Source organism: Scyliorhinus torazame, chromosome 25 (genome assembly GCF_047496885.1).
Source record: "Scyliorhinus torazame isolate Kashiwa2021f chromosome 25, sScyTor2.1, whole genome shotgun sequence".
Lineage (NCBI taxonomy): Eukaryota > Metazoa > Chordata > Chondrichthyes > Carcharhiniformes > Scyliorhinidae > Scyliorhinus > Scyliorhinus torazame.
Genome location: NC_092731.1, coordinates 2,857,416 through 2,874,049, shown reverse-complemented (window position 1 = coordinate 2,874,049; position 16,634 = coordinate 2,857,416). Strand labels below are relative to the sequence as shown.

The 16,634-nt window shown below is 52.2% G+C and overlaps 1 protein-coding gene across 2 annotated transcripts in view; it reads left to right on the top strand.

The window, feature by feature from the left end:
* Nucleotides 1-16,634, top strand: part of ltbp4 (latent transforming growth factor beta binding protein 4) — a 504,953-nt gene that overhangs the window by 93,072 nt on the left and 395,247 nt on the right. For both annotated transcript variants that reach the window (XM_072489893.1, XM_072489894.1), the window contains one exon: nucleotides 1,049-1,236. In XM_072489893.1, the coding sequence (XP_072345994.1) occupies nucleotides 1,049-1,236 (188 nt within the window). The remainder of the gene's footprint in view (nucleotides 1-1,048; nucleotides 1,237-16,634) is intronic.

The window sequence follows — 16,634 nt, the reverse complement described above, 5'->3', positions numbered from 1 at the left end:
ATGGTGGGTGGTCTGCCCCGCTCTTATGTTGTGCGTATGGCTGATGGCTCCATCGTGCGAAGGAATCGACGGGCACTGTGCAAAGTTGCCTGCCCGCACCCACTTTCTCCTCCATTTCCATATGTTGAATTGCCACCTCCTGATACCTCGCACCACAAGGCCACCAGTCAGGCTTCCATCCCGCCTGTCAAGGCGCCGTCATCCCCTCGCCACCTCTCTGGCGGTCGACCAGGATCAAACGCAAGCCTCAGAGACTGGACTTGTGAACATTTGTCTTGTTTGCTCTGTTCTGTTGTCCTCCATCAGTCACGTTAGACAGACTCATTCACTGGTAAATACATTCACATAAGCCAACAAAACACACAAAAAAGGGGAGATGTCATGATATTTAAACATGCAGCTAATGAACACATAGAATAGGACACGACCAATGAGCAGTCAGGACACTCAGGGGTGGTATCTCACTATAAAAGGGACGAGGCACTCACACCCCGCCTCTTTCCACAGACCAACATCTACAGAGTGAGACAGGGTGTATCCTCAGCATCGCACCCCAGCACGTGGCTTAGAGCAAGGCTGGTTCAGTTAGACTGAGTTACTACATTTAGATTAGCAGAGAGTCGAACTCATTGAGAACTGTGCTAATAGTTCAATAAAACACATTGAACTCACTTCAAAGTGTGGAGCATCGTTTACTCAAAACTGCATCAAGTGGCAGCTTGTATTATTCCAAATTACAGAACACAACAATGGTGTTTGAATGATAATTAGCAATAACCAGAGGAGGAAACATGAACTAATGGAGTTTTAACTGGTGACTTTTCTTATTGTGTTCCGGCTTTTCACTTTCCTCCCCTCTTCCTCACCTCCCTCACGCCTCCTTCTCGCTCCCCTTCTCCCCTTTATTTTCCTGTTCCCTATTCTTTAACTCTCTGCTCAAATCCTCCTCCCCAATCTCTTCCCTCTTTCCCTTTGTTTCCGTAATGATGTCCCAAATTCTCTGCCATTGATGTACGCCGTGTTAATTTCTGTTCCTCTTCCTTTGCAGTGTGAAACAGGCACAATCTGTATTACTAAGGAAACTGGCGTTATCCAGCCAGCATTCCGTCAAAGTCACCAAAAGCCACTTGTCGCCACCATCTGATGCCACACCCAACACAAAGAGCCGCGGCCCGAAAGCCAATCCGAGGGTATCTGGGCGGAGTCAACCGAGAGTCAAACAAACAAACATTAAAGGTAAAGTAGGGGTGAGCTGGTGTAATTGGGATCCAGGAACCGGTGCTTCCCACAATCCCGAGACGAGGACCTTCCCTGAGATCCTCCATCATTCTGATGGAGCAGCTAGCAAGACTAACAGTGCTGGGGGCAAGACACCTCCTTCACTGCAGAAGTTTCGTTCAACACACAATGTTTGATGCATGTAAGTGAAAAATCTGACCTGATCTGATCCAGTTCTTAAACACCTTGATTAATTTTCACTCTCACAATTTAGGAACAGCTCCTTCAAAACCTCTGCCTGCCCACCGCATCTACCGCCTACAGGGACAAGGGCAACAGAGACATGAGAACCACCAAGTTCCCCTCCAAGCTCCAGACCATTTTGTAACCGCATTGTCCTCCTTTACTGCTGCTTCAAAGAGCACTGCGGGAGTGTCGTTCTAGACTACCTACCGGCTTACCAGCACACTCTCGAGGCTAATTCGAGATGGGTAATAAACGTTGTCCTTAAGACGGCACGGTGGCGCAGTGCTTAGCACTGCTGCCTCACGGTGCTGAGGATCCGGGTTCGATCCCGGCTCTGGGTCACTGTCCATGTGGAGTTTGCACATTCTCCCCATGTTTGCATAGGTATCGCCCCCACAACCCAAAGATGTGCAGGGTAGGTGGATTGGCAACGATAAATTGCCCCTTAATTGGAAAAAAAAAATTGATACTTTAAATTTATAATAAATAAATGTTGCCCATTCCAGTGATGCCCACTGCCCATTGAATAAACCAGAGGATCTTGTGCACCTGTCCTGGGAGTGTTTAATGGGGACAGTGTAGAGGGAGCTTTACTCTGTATCTAACCCCGTGCTGTACCTGTCCTGGGTGTGTTTGATGGGGACAGTGTAGAGGGAGCTTTACTCTGTATCTAACCCCGTGCTGTACCTGTCCTGGGTGTGTTTGATGGGGACAGTGTAGAGGGAGCTTTACTCTGTATCTAACCCCGTGCTGTATCTGTCCTGGGAGTGTTTGATGGGGACAGTGTAGAGGGAGCTTTACTCTGTATCTAACCCCGTGCTGTACCTGCCCTGGGAGTGTTTGATGGGGACAGTGTAGAGGGAGCTTTACTCTGTATCTAACCCCGTGCTGTACCTGTCCTGGGAGTGTTTGATGGGGACAGTGCAGAGGGAGCTTTACTCTGTATCTAACCCCGTGCTGTACCTGTCCTGGGAGTGTTTGTTGGGGACAGTGTAGAGGGAGCTTTACTCTGTATCTAACCCCGTGCTGTACCTGTCCTGGGAGTGTTTGATGGGGACAGTGCAGAGGGAGCTTTACTCTGTATCTAACCCCGTGCTGTACCTGTCCTGGGAGTGTTTGATGGGGACAGTGTAGAGGGAGCTTTACTCTGTATCTAACCCCGTGCTGTACCTGTCCTGGGAGTGTTTGATGGGGACAGTGCAGAGGGAGCTTTACTCTGTATCTAACCCCGTGCTGTACCTGTCCTGGGAGTGTTTGATGGGGACAGTGCAGAGGGAGCTTTACTCTGTATCTAACCCCGTGCTGTACCTGTCCTGGGAGTGTTTGATGGGGACAGTTTAGAGGGAGCTTTACTCTGTATCTAACCCCGTGCTGTACCTGTCCTGGGAGTGTTTGATGGGGACAGTGCAGAGGGAGCTTTACTCTGTATCTAACTCCGTGCTGTACCTGTCCTGGGGGTGTTTGATGGGGACAGTGTAGAGGGAGCTTTACTCTGTATCTAACTCCGTGCTGTACCTGTCCTGGGAGTGTTTGTTGGGGACAGTGTAGAGGGAGCTTTACTCTGTATCTAACCCCGTGCTGTACCTGTCCTGGGAGTGTTTGATGGGGACAGTGTAGAAGGAGCTTTACTCTGTATCTAACCCCGTGCTGTACCTGTCCTGGGAGTGTTTGATGGGGACAGTGTCGAGGGAGCTTTACTCTGTATCTAACTCCGTGCTGTACCTGTCCTGGGGGTGTTTGATGGGGACAGTGCAGAGGGAGCTTTACTCTGTATCTAACTCCGTGCTGTACCTGTCCTGGGGGTGTTTGATGGGGACAGTGTAGAGGGAGCTTTACTCTGTATCTAACTCCGTGCTGTACCTGTCCTGGGAGTGTTTGTTGGGGACAGTGTAGAGGGAGCTTTACTCTGTATCTAACCCCGTGCTGTACCTGTCCTGGGAGTGTTTGATGGGGACAGTGTAGAAGGAGCTTTACTCTGTATCTAACCCCGTGCTGTACCTGTCCTGGGAGTGTTTGATGGGGACAGTGCAGAGGGAGCTTTACTCTGTATCTAACTCCGTGCTGTACCTGTCCTGGGAGTGTTTGATGGGGACAGTGTAGAAGGAGCTTTACTCTGTATCTAACCCCGAGCTGTACCTGTCCTGGGAGTGTTTGATGGGGACAGCGTAGAGGGAGCTTTACTCTGTATCTAACCCCGTGCTGTACCTGTCCTGGGAGTGTTTGATGGGGACAGCGTAGAGGGAGCTTTACTCTGTATCTAACCCCGTGCTGTACCTGTCCTGGGAGTGTTTGATGGGGACAGTGTAGAGGGAGCTTTACTCTGTATCTAACCCCGTGCTGTACCTGTCCTGGGAGTGTTTGATGGGGACAGCGTAGAGGGAGCTTTACTCTGTATCTAACCCCGTGCTGTACCTGTCCTGGGAGTGTTTGATGGGGACAGTGTAGAGGGAGCTTTACTCTGTATCTAACCCCGTGCTGTACCTGTCCTGGGAGTGTTTGATGGGGACAGTGTCGAGGGAGCTTTACTCTGTATCTAACCCCGGGCTGTACCTGTCCTGGGAGTGTTTGATGGGGACAGCGTAGAGGGAGCTATACTTTGTATCTAACCCCGTGCTGTACCTGTCCTGGGAGTGTTTGATGGGGACAGTGTCGAGGGAGCTTTACTCTGTATCTAAACCCGTGCTGAACCTGTCCTGGGAGTGTTTGATGGGAACAGTGTAGAGGGAGCTTTACTCTGTATCTAACCCCATGCTGTACCTGTCCTGGGAGTGTTTGATGGGGACAGTGTCGAGGGAGCTTTACTCTGTATCTAAACCCGTGCTGAACCTGTCCTGGGAGTGTTTGATGGGAACAGCGTAGAGGGAGCTTTACTCTTTATCTAACCCCGTGCTGTACCTGTCCTGGGAGTGTTTGATGGGGGCAGTGTAGAGGGAGCTTTACTCTGTATCTAACCCCGTGCTGTACCTATCCTGGGAGTGTTTGATGGGGACAGTGTAGATGGAGCTTTACTCTGTATCTAACCCAGTGCTGTACCTGTCCTGGGAGTGTTTGATGGGGACAGTGTAGAGGGAGCTTTACTCTGTATCTAACCCCGTGCTGTACCTGTCCTGTGAGTGTTTGATGGGGACAGTGTAGAGGGAGCTTTACTCTGTATCTAACCCCGTGCTGTACCTATCCTGGGAGTGTTTGATGGGGACAGTGTAGATGGAGCTTTACTCTGTATCTAACCCAGTGCTGTACCTGTCCTGGGAGTGTTTGGTGGGGACAGTGTAGATGGAGCGTTACTCTGTATCTAACCCCGTGCTGTACCTGTCCTGGGAGTGTTTAATGGGGACAGTGTAGAGGGAGCTTTACTCTGTATCTAACCCTGTGCTGTACCTGTCCTGGGAGTGTTTGATGGGGACAGTGTAGAGGGAGCTTTACTCTGTATCTAATCCTGTGCTGTACCTGTCCTGGGTGTGTTTGATGGGGACAGTGTAGAGGGAGCTTTACTCTGTATCTAACCCCGTGCTGTACCTGTCCTGGGAGTGTTTGATGGGGACAGTGCAGAGGGAGCTTTACTCTGTATCTAACCCCGTGCTGTACCTGTCCTGGGAGTGTTTGATGGGGACAGTGCAGAGGGAGCTTTACTCTGTATCTAACCCCGTGCTGTACCTGTCCTGGGAGTGTTTGATGGGGACAGTTTAGAGGGAGCTTTACTCTGTATCTAACCCCGTGCTGTACCTGTCCTGGGAGTGTTTGATGGGGACAGTGCAGAGGGAGCTTTACTCTGTATCTAACTCCGTGCTGTACCTGTCCTGGGGGTGTTTGATGGGGACAGTGTAGAGGGAGCTTTACTCTGTATCTAACTCCGTGCTGTACCTGTCCTGGGAGTGTTTGTTGGGGACAGTGTAGAGGGAGCTTTACTCTGTATCTAACCCCGTGCTGTACCTGTCCTGGGAGTGTTTGATGGGGACAGTGTAGAAGGAGCTTTACTCTGTATCTAACCCCGTGCTGTACCTGTCCTGGGAGTGTTTGATGGGGACAGTGTCGAGGGAGCTTTACTCTGTATCTAACTCCGTGCTGTACCTGTCCTGGGGGTGTTTGATGGGGACAGTGCAGAGGGAGCTTTACTCTGTATCTAACTCCGTGCTGTACCTGTCCTGGGGGTGTTTGATGGGGACAGTGTAGAGGGAGCTTTACTCTGTATCTAACTCCGTGCTGTACCTGTCCTGGGAGTGTTTGTTGGGGACAGTGTAGAGGGAGCTTTACTCTGTATCTAACCCCGTGCTGTACCTGTCCTGGGAGTGTTTGATGGGGACAGTGTAGAAGGAGCTTTACTCTGTATCTAACCCCGTGCTGTACCTGTCCTGGGAGTGTTTGATGGGGACAGTGCAGAGGGAGCTTTACTCTGTATCTAACTCCGTGCTGTACCTGTCCTGGGAGTGTTTGATGGGGACAGTGTAGAAGGAGCTTTACTCTGTATCTAACCCCGAGCTGTACCTGTCCTGGGAGTGTTTGATGGGGACAGCGTAGAGGGAGCTTTACTCTGTATCTAACCCCGTGCTGTACCTGTCCTGGGAGTGTTTGATGGGGACAGCGTAGAGGGAGCTTTACTCTGTATCTAACCCCGTGCTGTACCTGTCCTGGGAGTGTTTGATGGGGACAGTGTAGAGGGAGCTTTACTCTGTATCTAACCCCGTGCTGTACCTGTCCTGGGAGTGTTTGATGGGGACAGCGTAGAGGGAGCTTTACTCTGTATCTAACCCCGTGCTGTACCTGTCCTGGGAGTGTTTGATGGGGACAGTGTAGAGGGAGCTTTACTCTGTATCTAACCCCGTGCTGTACCTGTCCTGGGAGTGTTTGATGGGGACAGTGTCGAGGGAGCTTTACTCTGTATCTAACCCCGGGCTGTACCTGTCCTGGGAGTGTTTGATGGGGACAGCGTAGAGGGAGCTATACTTTGTATCTAACCCCGTGCTGTACCTGTCCTGGGAGTGTTTGATGGGGACAGTGTCGAGGGAGCTTTACTCTGTATCTAAACCCGTGCTGAACCTGTCCTGGGAGTGTTTGATGGGAACAGTGTAGAGGGAGCTTTACTCTGTATCTAACCCCATGCTGTACCTGTCCTGGGAGTGTTTGATGGGGACAGTGTCGAGGGAGCTTTACTCTGTATCTAAACCCGTGCTGAACCTGTCCTGGGAGTGTTTGATGGGAACAGCGTAGAGGGAGCTTTACTCTTTATCTAACCCCGTGCTGTACCTGTCCTGGGAGTGTTTGATGGGGGCAGTGTAGAGGGAGCTTTACTCTGTATCTAACCCCGTGCTGTACCTATCCTGGGAGTGTTTGATGGGGACAGTGTAGATGGAGCTTTACTCTGTATCTAACCCAGTGCTGTACCTGTCCTGGGAGTGTTTGATGGGGACAGTGTAGAGGGAGCTTTACTCTGTATCTAACCCCGTGCTGTACCTGTCCTGTGAGTGTTTGATGGGGACAGTGTAGAGGGAGCTTTACTCTGTATCTAACCCCGTGCTGTACCTATCCTGGGAGTGTTTGATGGGGACAGTGTAGATGGAGCTTTACTCTGTATCTAACCCAGTGCTGTACCTGTCCTGGGAGTGTTTGGTGGGGACAGTGTAGATGGAGCGTTACTCTGTATCTAACCCCGTGCTGTACCTGTCCTGGGAGTGTTTAATGGGGACAGTGTAGAGGGAGCTTTACTCTGTATCTAACCCTGTGCTGTACCTGTCCTGGGAGTGTTTGATGGGGACAGTGTAGAGGGAGCTTTACTCTGTATCTAATCCTGTGCTGTACCTGTCCTGGGTGTGTTTGATGGGGACAGTGTCAAGGGGGCTCTACTCTGTATCTAACCCCGTGCTGTACCTGTCCTGGGAGTGTTTGATGGGGACAGTGTCGAGGGAGCTTTACTCTCTATCTAACCCTGTGCTGTACCTGTCCTGGGTGTGTTTGATGGGGACAGTGTCAAGGGGGCTTTACTCTGTATCTAACCCCGTGCTGTACCTGTCCTGGGAGTGTTTGATGGGGACAGTGTCGAGGGAGCTTTACTCTCTATCTAACGCTGTGCTGTTTCTGTCCTGGGTGTGTTTGATGGGGACAGTGTCAAGGGGGCTTTACTCTGTATCTAAGCCCCTGCTGTACCTGTCCTGGGTGTGTATGTTGGGGAGAGGGAGCTTTACTCTGTACCTAACCCCGTGTTGTACCTGTCGTGGGAGTGTTTGATGGGGACAGTGTAGAGGGAGCTTTCCTCTGTATCTAACCCCGTGTTGTACCTGTCCTGGGAGTGTTTGATGGGGACAGTGTAGAGGGAGCTTTCCTCTGTATCCAACCCCGTGTTGTACCTGTCCTGGGGGTGTTTGATGGGGACAGTGTAGAAAGAGCTTTACTCTGTATCTAACCCCGTGCTGTACCTGTCCTGGGAGCGATTGATGGGGACAGTGTCGAGGGAGCTTTACTCTGTATCTAAGCCCGTGCTGTACCTGTCCTGGGAGTGTTTGATTGGGACAGTGTAGAGGGAGCTTTACTCTGTATCTAAGCCCGTGCTGTACCTGTCCTGGGAGTGTTTGTTGGGGAGAGGGAGCTTTACTCTGTATCTCATTCTGTGCTGTACCTGTCTGTTATATTACTTGGGTGTAACATTTCTTACTCATTTGTTTATGTCGAGTTGAACTTAACTTTGATGACGAATACTTTAAGTCGGCCAGTGATAGCAAATAATTTATTGAGTAACTGATCAATTTATTTGTGAGTTCTTTTCTTCTATACTTTTACTAGTTGTCGAATTAAACACGATAGATTTAGATTAACAATGAATAATATACTTGACACTCTGAGCTTGCTATACTCCTGTCCTCTAGCTACATCACATCCAAAGGAGAGCGAGAAAACAGATTATGGTTGTTTATATACTCCCTGTTAGTGTTGCCCTCTAGTGACCATCTGACTGTACTGACTACACATTAACCCTTCACATATTGACATAGATAGAGATAACTACACCTGTCCTGGGCATGTTTGATGGGGACAGTGTAGAGGGAGCTTTCCTCTGTATCTAACCCTGTGCTGTACCTGTCCTGGGAGTGTTTGATGGGGACAGTGTAGAGGGAGCTTTACTGTGTAACTAACCCCGTGTTGTACCTGTCCTTGGAGTGTTTGATGTGGACAGCGTAGAGGGAGCTTTACTCTGTATCTAACCCCGTGCTGTACCTGGCCTGGGAGTGTTTGTTGGGGATAGTGTAGAGGGAGCTTTACTCTGTATCTAACCCCGTGTTGTACCTGTCCTGGGAGTGTTTGATGGGGACAGTGTAGAGGGAGAGTTACTCTGTATCTAACCCCGTGCTGTACCTGTCCTGGGAGTGTTTGATGGGGACAGTGTAGAGAGAACTTTACTCTGTATCTAACCCAGTGCTGTACCTGTCCTGGGTGTGTTTGATGGGGACAGTGTCGAGGGAGCTTTACTCTGTATCTAACCCTGTGCTGTGCCTGTCCTGGGAGTGTTTGATGGGGACAGTGTCGAGGGAGTTTTCCTCTGTATCTCCCCCTGTGCTGTACCTATCCTGGGAGTGTTTGATGGGGACAGTGTCAAGGGAGCTTTACTCTGTATCTAACCCTGTGCTGTACGTGTCCTGGGAGTGTTTGATGGGGACAGCGTAGAGGGAACTGTACTCTGTATCGAACCCCGTGCTGTAGCTGTCCTGGGAGTGTTTGTTGGGGACAGTGTCGAGGGAGCTTTACTCTGTATCTAACCCCGTGCTGTAGCTGTCCTGGGAGTGTCTGATGGGGACAGTGTAGAGGGAACTTTACTCTGTATCGAACCCCGTGCTGCACCTGTCCTGGGAGTGTTTGATGGGGACAGTGTAGAGGGAACTTTACTCTGTATCTAAACCCGTGCTGTACCTTCCCTGGGAGTGTTTGTTGGGGACAGTGTAGAGGGAGCTTTACTCTGTATCTAACACCGTGTTGTACCTGTCCTGGGAGTGTTTGATGGGGACATTGTAGAGGGAGCTTTACTCTGTATCTAACCCCGTGCTGTACCTTTCCTGGGAGTGTTTGATGGGGACAGTGTCGAGGGAGCTTTACTCTGTATCTAACCCCATGCTGTACCTGTCCTGGGAGTGTTTCATGGGGAGAGTGTCGAGGGAGCTTTACTCTGTATCTAACACCGTGCTGTACCTGTCCTGGGAGTGTTTCATGGGGAGAGTGTCGAGGGAGCTTTACTCTGCATCTAACCCCGTGCTGTACCTGTCCTGGGAGTGTTTGATGGGAACAGTGTATAGGGAGTTTTACTCTGTATCTAACCCCGTGCTGTACCTGTCCTGGGAGTGTTTGATGGGGACAGTGTCGAGGGAGCTTTACTCTCTATCTAACCCTGTGCTGTATCTGTCCTGGGTGTGTTTGATGGGGACAGTGTCAAGGGGGCTTTACTCTGTATCTAAGCCCCTGCTGTACCTGTCCTGGGAGTGTATGTTGGGGAGAGGGAGCTTTACTCTGTACCTAACCCCGTGTTGTACCTGTCGTGGGAGTGTTTGATGGGGACAGTGTAGAGGGAGCTTTCCTCTGTATCTAACCCCGTGTTGTACCTGTCCTGGGAGTGTTTGATGGGGACAGTGTAGAGGGAGCTTTCCTCTATATCCAACCCCGTGTTGTACCTGTCCTGGGAGTGTTTGATGGGGACAGTGTTGAGGGAGCTTTACTCTGTCTCTAACCCCGTGCTGCACCTGTCCTGGGCTGTTTGATGGGGACAGTGTAGAGGGAGCTTTACCCTGTATCTAACCCCGTGCTGTACCTGTCCTGGGGGTGTTTGATGGGGACAGTGTAGAAAGAGCTTTACTCTGTATCTAACCCCGTGCTGTACCTGTCCTGGGGGTGTTTGATGGGGACAGTGTAGAAAGAGCTTTACTCTGTATCTAACCCCGTGCTGTACCTGTCCTGGGAGCGATTGATGGGGACAGTGTCGAGGGAGCTTTACTCTGTATCTAAGCCCGTGCTGTACCTGTCCTGGGAGTGATTGATTGGGACAGTGTAGAGGGAGCTTTACTCTGTATCTAAGCCCGTGCTGTACCTGTCCTGGGAGTGTTTGTTGGGGAGAGGGAGCTTTACTCTGTATCTCATTCTGTGCTGTACCTGTCTGTTATATTACTTGGGTGTAACATTTCTTACTCATTTGTTTATGTCGAGTTGAACTTAACTTTGATGACGAATACTTTAAGTCGGCCAGTGATAGCAAATAATTTATTGAGTAACTGATCAATTTATTTGTGAGTTCTTTTCTTTTATACTTTTACTAGTTGTCGAATTAAACACGATAGATTTAGATTAACAATGAATAATATACTTGACACTCTGAGCTTGCTATACTCCTGTCCTCTAGCTACATCACATCCAAAGGAGAGCGAGGAAACAGATTATGGTTGTTTATATACTCCCTGTTAGTGTTGCCCTCTAGTGACCATCTGACTGTACTGACTACACATTAACCCTTCACATATTGACATAGATAGAGATAACTAAAGCTGTCCTGGGCATGTTTGATGGGGACAGTGTAGAGGGAGCTTTCCTCTGTATCTAACCCTGTGCTGTACCTGTCCTGGGAGTGTTTGATGGGGACAGTGTAGAGGGAGCTTTACTGTGTAACTAACCCCGTGTTGTACCTGTCCTTGGAGTGTTTGATGTGGACAGCGTAGAGGGAGCTTTACTCTGTATCTAACCCCGTGCTGTACCTGGCCGGGGAGTGTTTGTTGGGGATAGTGTAGAGGGAGCTTTACTCTGTATCTAACCCCGTGTTGTACCTGTCCTGGGAGTGTTTGATGGGGACAGTGTAGAGGGAGAGTTACTCTGTATCTAACCCCGTGCTGTACCTGTCCTGGGAGTGTTTGATGGGGACAGTGTAGAGAGAACTTTACTCTGTATCTAACCCAGTGCTGTACCTGTCCTGGGTGTGTTTGATGGGGACAGTGTCGAGGGAGCTTTACTCTGTATCTAACCCCGTGCTGTAGCTGTCCTGGGAGTGTTTGATGGGGACAGTGTAGAGGGAACTTTACTCTGTATCGAACCCCGTGCTGCACCTGTCCTGGGAGTGTTTGATGGGGACAGTGTAGAGGGAACTTTACTCTGTATCTAAACCCGTGCTGTACCTTCCCTGGGAGTGTTTGTTGGGGACAGTGTAGAGGGAGCTTTACTCTGTATCTAACACCGTGTTGTACCTGTCCTGGGAGTGTTTGATGGGGACATTGTAGAGGGAGCTTTACTCTGTATCTAACCCCGTGCTGTACCTGTCCTGGGAGTGTTTCATGGGGAGAGTGTCGAGGGAGCTTTACTCTGTATCTAACCCCGTGCTGTACCTGTCCTGGGAGTGTTTCATGGGGAGAGTGTCGAGGGAGCTTTACTCTGCATCTAACCCCGTGCTGTACCTGTCCTGGGAGTGTTTGATGGGAACAGTGTATGGGGAGTTTTACTCTGTATCTAACCCCGTGCTGTACCTGTCCTGGGAGTGTTTGATGGGGACAGTGTAGAGGGAGCTTTACTCTGTATCTAACCCCGTGCTGTACCTGTCCTGGGAGTCTTTGTTGGGGACAGTGTAGAGGGAGCTTTACTCTGTATCTAACACCGTGTTGACCTGTCCTGGGAGTGTTTGATGGAGACAGTGTAGAGGGAGCTTTAGTCTGTATCTAACCCCGTGCTGTAACTGGCCTGGGAGTGTTTGATGGGGACAGTGTGGAGGGAACTTTACTCTGTATCGAACCCCGTGCTGCACCTGTCCTGGGAGTGTTTGATGGGGACAGTGTAGAGGGAACTTTACTCTGTATCTAACCCTGTGCTGTACGTGTCCTGGGAGTGTTTGATGGGGACAGTGTCGAGGGAGCTTTACTCTGTATGTAACCCCGCGCTGTACCTGGCCTGGGAGTGTTTGATGGGGACAGTGTAGAGGAAGCTTTACTCTGTATCTAACCCCGTGCTGTACCTGTCCTGGGAGTGTTTGTTGGGGACAGTGTAGAGGGAGCTTTACTCTGTATCTAACACCGTGTTGTACCTGTCCTGGGAGAGTTTGATGGGGACAGTATAGAGGGAGCTTTTCTGTGTAAGTAACCCCGTGCTGTACCTGTCCTGGGAGTGTTTGTTGGGGACAGTGTAGAGGGAACTTGACTCTGTATCGAACCCCGTGCTGCCCCTGTCCTGGGAGTGTTTGATGGGGACAGCGTAGAGGGACCTTTACTCTGTATCTAACCCCGTGCTGTACCTGTCCTGGGAGTGTTTGATGGGGACAGTGTAGAGGGAACTTTACTCTGTATCGAACCCCGTGCTGCACCTGTCCTGGGAGTGTTTGATGGGGACAGTGTAGAGGGAACTTTACTCTGTATCTAACCCCGTGCTGTACGTGTTCTTGGAGTGTTTGATGGGGACAGTGTCGAGGGAGCTTTACTCTGGATCTAACCCCGTGCTGTACCTGTCCTGGGAGTGTTTGATGGGGACAGTGTAGAGGGAACTTTTCTCTGTATCTAACCTTGTGCTGTACCTGTCCTGGGAGTGTTTGATGGGGACAGTGTAGAGGGAGATTTACTCTGTATCTAACCCCGTGCTGTACCTGTCCTGGGAGTGTTTGATGGGGACAGTGTAGAGGGAGCTTTACTCTGTATCTAACCCCGTGTTGTACCTGTCCTGGGAGTGTTTGATGGGGACAGTGTAGAGGGAACTTTACTCTGTATCTAACCCCGTGCTGTACCTGTCCTCGGAGTGTTTGATGGGGACAGTGTCGAGGGAGCTTTACTCTGTATCTAACCCCGTGCTGTACCTGTCCTGGGAGTGTTTGATGGGGACAGTGTACAGGGAACTTTACTCTGTATCGAACCCCGTGCTGCACCTGTCCTGGGAGTGTTTGATGGGGACAGTGTAGAGGGAACTTTACTCTGTATCTAACCCCGTGCTGTACGTGTCCTTGGAGTGTTTGATGGGGACAGTGTCGAGGGAGCTTTACTCTGGATGTAACCCCGCGCTGTACCTGGCCTGGGAGTGTTTCATGGGGACAGTGTAGAGGGAGATTTACTCTGTATGTAACCCCGTGCTGTACCTGTCCTGGGAGTGTTTGATGGGGACAGTGTAGAGGGAACTTTTCTCTGTATCTAACCTTGTGCTGTACCTGTCCTGGGAGTGTTTGATGGGAACAGTGTAGAGGGAGATTTACTCTGTATCTAACCCCGTGCTGTACCTGTCCTGGGAGTGTTTGATGGGGACAGTGTAGAGGGAACTTTACTCTGTATCTAACCCTGTGCTGCACCTGTCCTGGGAGTGTTTGATGGTGACAGTGTATCTGGAGTTTTACTCTGGATCTAACCCCGTGCTGTACCTGTCCTGGGAGTGTTTGATGGGGACAGTGTAGAGGGAACTTTACGCTCTATCTAACCCCATGCTGTACCTGCCCTGGGAGTGTTTGATGGGGACAGTGCAGAGGGAGCTTTACTCTGCATCTAACCTCGTGCTGTACCTGTCCTGGGAGTGTTTGATGGGGACAGTGTAGAGGGAGCTTTACTCTGTATCTAACCTCGTGCAGTACCTGTCCTGGGAGTGTTTGATGGGGACAGTGTAGAGGGAGCTTTACTCTGTATCTAACCCCGTGCTGTACCTGTCCTCGGAGTGTTTGATGGGGACAAAAGGGGAAAATCCTCTTGCTTCCCATGAGTTGTGCCCATCTTTCAAACTTCCTTTCCTCCTGCACACTCCCTTCTTTCTGAGACGATTGCTAAGTCCAAAGTGCGATCTGCAGCCTCGGTCGGATGTGGGTCTGGTGTGTGGTTTGGAGTGTGGATGAATTGTGTGCTCTGTCCCACCCCTCCTCTATGTCGCTACATGATCCCAACAAAGTATCTCGCTGTGTTTGGTGAATAAACTTTGTCCACTTTGTTCCGTCTCAAGCCAATGTTTGCCATGAGTCGGTGGGGATGTTTGACACCTTCAGGGATATTTTGAGGACATCCCTGAAGAATTTCAGTGCCGTCCTGGGCACATCCTCCCCTGACTGAGTTCTGAGTCGACCCCGTGCTTCAGGAATCCAGTGTTCAGCATTCAATCGATGTGTGGCTCCCAGTGGAGCTGGTTTTGAATGCTCGACATGGCATGTTGGCACTGGTTCAGTACCCCGCTGGGGTGTGAGCGAGACCTTTGTGCTTCACTTTCTGGAGTGAATCCAGAGAGTTCAGACACAGAGACTCCTCCCTGAGCTACAGCTGACAAGAGCAAAAACTGTAAAGGTTATCACTGTCGGAATTTAATTGCCCTTTTCTATCGTCCTTAATTAATCATTTTCACACAGACTCTGGGAAGTCATGGAACTAAAGGGCAGGTGCGGGCTTGATGGGCCGAATGGCCTCATTCGGCACAGTAGATTCTATGATTGTGGGATGTGTGTTAGTGCCTAGCTCACACGGTGTGTTAGTGGTCACCAAATTGTGGCTGGTGCGATAGCGCGCAGCAGGGGCGTGAGTGCGGGCGGGGCACGAGATGGTGTGAGATGGTGTGAGTGTGAGACGGTGCGGGTGTGAGACGGTGCGGGTGTGAGACGGTGCGGGTGTGAGACGGTGCGGGTGTGAGACGGTGCGGGTGTGAGACGGTGCGGGTGTGAGACGGTGCGGGTGTGAGACGGTGCGGGTGTGAGACGGTGCGGGTGTGAGACGGTGCGGGTGTGAGACGGTGCGGGTGTGAGACGGTGCGGGTGTGAGACGGTGCGGGTGTGAGACGGTGCGGGTGTGAGACGGTGCGGGTGTGAGACGGTGCGGGTGTGAGACGGTGCGGGTGTGAGACGGTGCGGGTGTGAGACGGTGCGGGTGTGAGACGGTGCGGGTGTGAGACGGTGCGGGTGTGAGACGGTGCGGGTGTGAGACGGTGCGGGTGTGAGACGGTGCGGGTGTGAGACGGTGCGGGTGTGAGACGGTGCGGGTGTGAGACGGTGCGGGTGTGAGACGGTGCGGGTGTGAGACGGTGCGGGTGTGAGACGGTGCGGGTGTGAGACGGTGCGGGTGTGAGACGGTGCGGGTGTGAGACGGTGCGGGTGTGAGACGGTGCGGGTGTGAGACGGTGCGGGTGTGAGACGGTGCGGGTGTGAGACGGTGCGGGTGTGAGACGGTGCGGGTGTGAGACGGTGCGGGTGTGAGACGGTGCGGGTGTGAGACGGTGCGGGTGTGAGACGGTGCGGGTGTGAGACGGTGCGGGTGTGAGACGGTGCGGGTGTGAGACGGTGCGGGTGTGAGACGGTGCGGGTGTGAGACGGTGCGGGTGTGAGACGGTGCGGGTGTGAGACGGTGCGGGTGTGAGACGGTGCGGGTGTGAGACGGTGCGGGTGTGAGACGGTGCGGGTGTGAGACGGTGCGGGTGTGAGACGGTGCGGGTGTGAGACGGTGCGGGTGTGAGACGGTGCGGGTGTGAGACGGTGCGGGTGTGAGACGGTGCGGGTGTGAGACGGTGCGGGTGTGAGACGGTGCGGGTGTGAGACGGTGCGGGTGTGAGACGGTGCGGGTGTGAGACGGTGCGGGTGTGAGACGGTGCGGGTGTGAGACGGTGCGGGTGTGAGACGGTGCGGGTGTGAGACGGTGCGGGTGTGAGACGGTGCGGGTGTGAGACGGTGCGGGTGTGAGACGGTGCGGGTGTGAGACGGTGCGGGTGTGAGACGGTGCGGGTGTGAGACGGTGCGGGTGTGAGACGGTGCGGGTGTGAGACGGTGCGGGTGTGAGACGGTGCGGGTGTGAGACGGTGCGGGTGTGAGACGGTGCGGGTGTGAGACGGTGCGGGTGTGAGACGGTGCGGGTGTGAGACGGTGCGGGTGTGAGACGGTGCGGGTGTGAGACGGTGCGGGTGTGAGACGGTGCGGGTGTGAGACGGTGCGGGTGTGAGACGGTGCGGGTGTGAGACGGTGCGGGTGTGAGACGGTGCGGGTGTGAGACGGTGCGGGTGTGAGACGGTGCGGGTGTGAGACGGTGCGGGTGTGAGACGGTGCGGGTGTGAGACGGTGCGGGTGTGAGACGGTGCGGGTGTGAGACGGTGCGGGTGTGAGACGGTGCGGGTGTGAGACGGTGCGGGTGTGAGACGGTGCGGGTGTGAGACGGTGCGGGTGTGAGACGGTGCGGGTGTGAGACGGTGCGGGTGTGAGACGGTGCGGGTGTGAGACGGTGCGGGTGTGAGACGGTGCG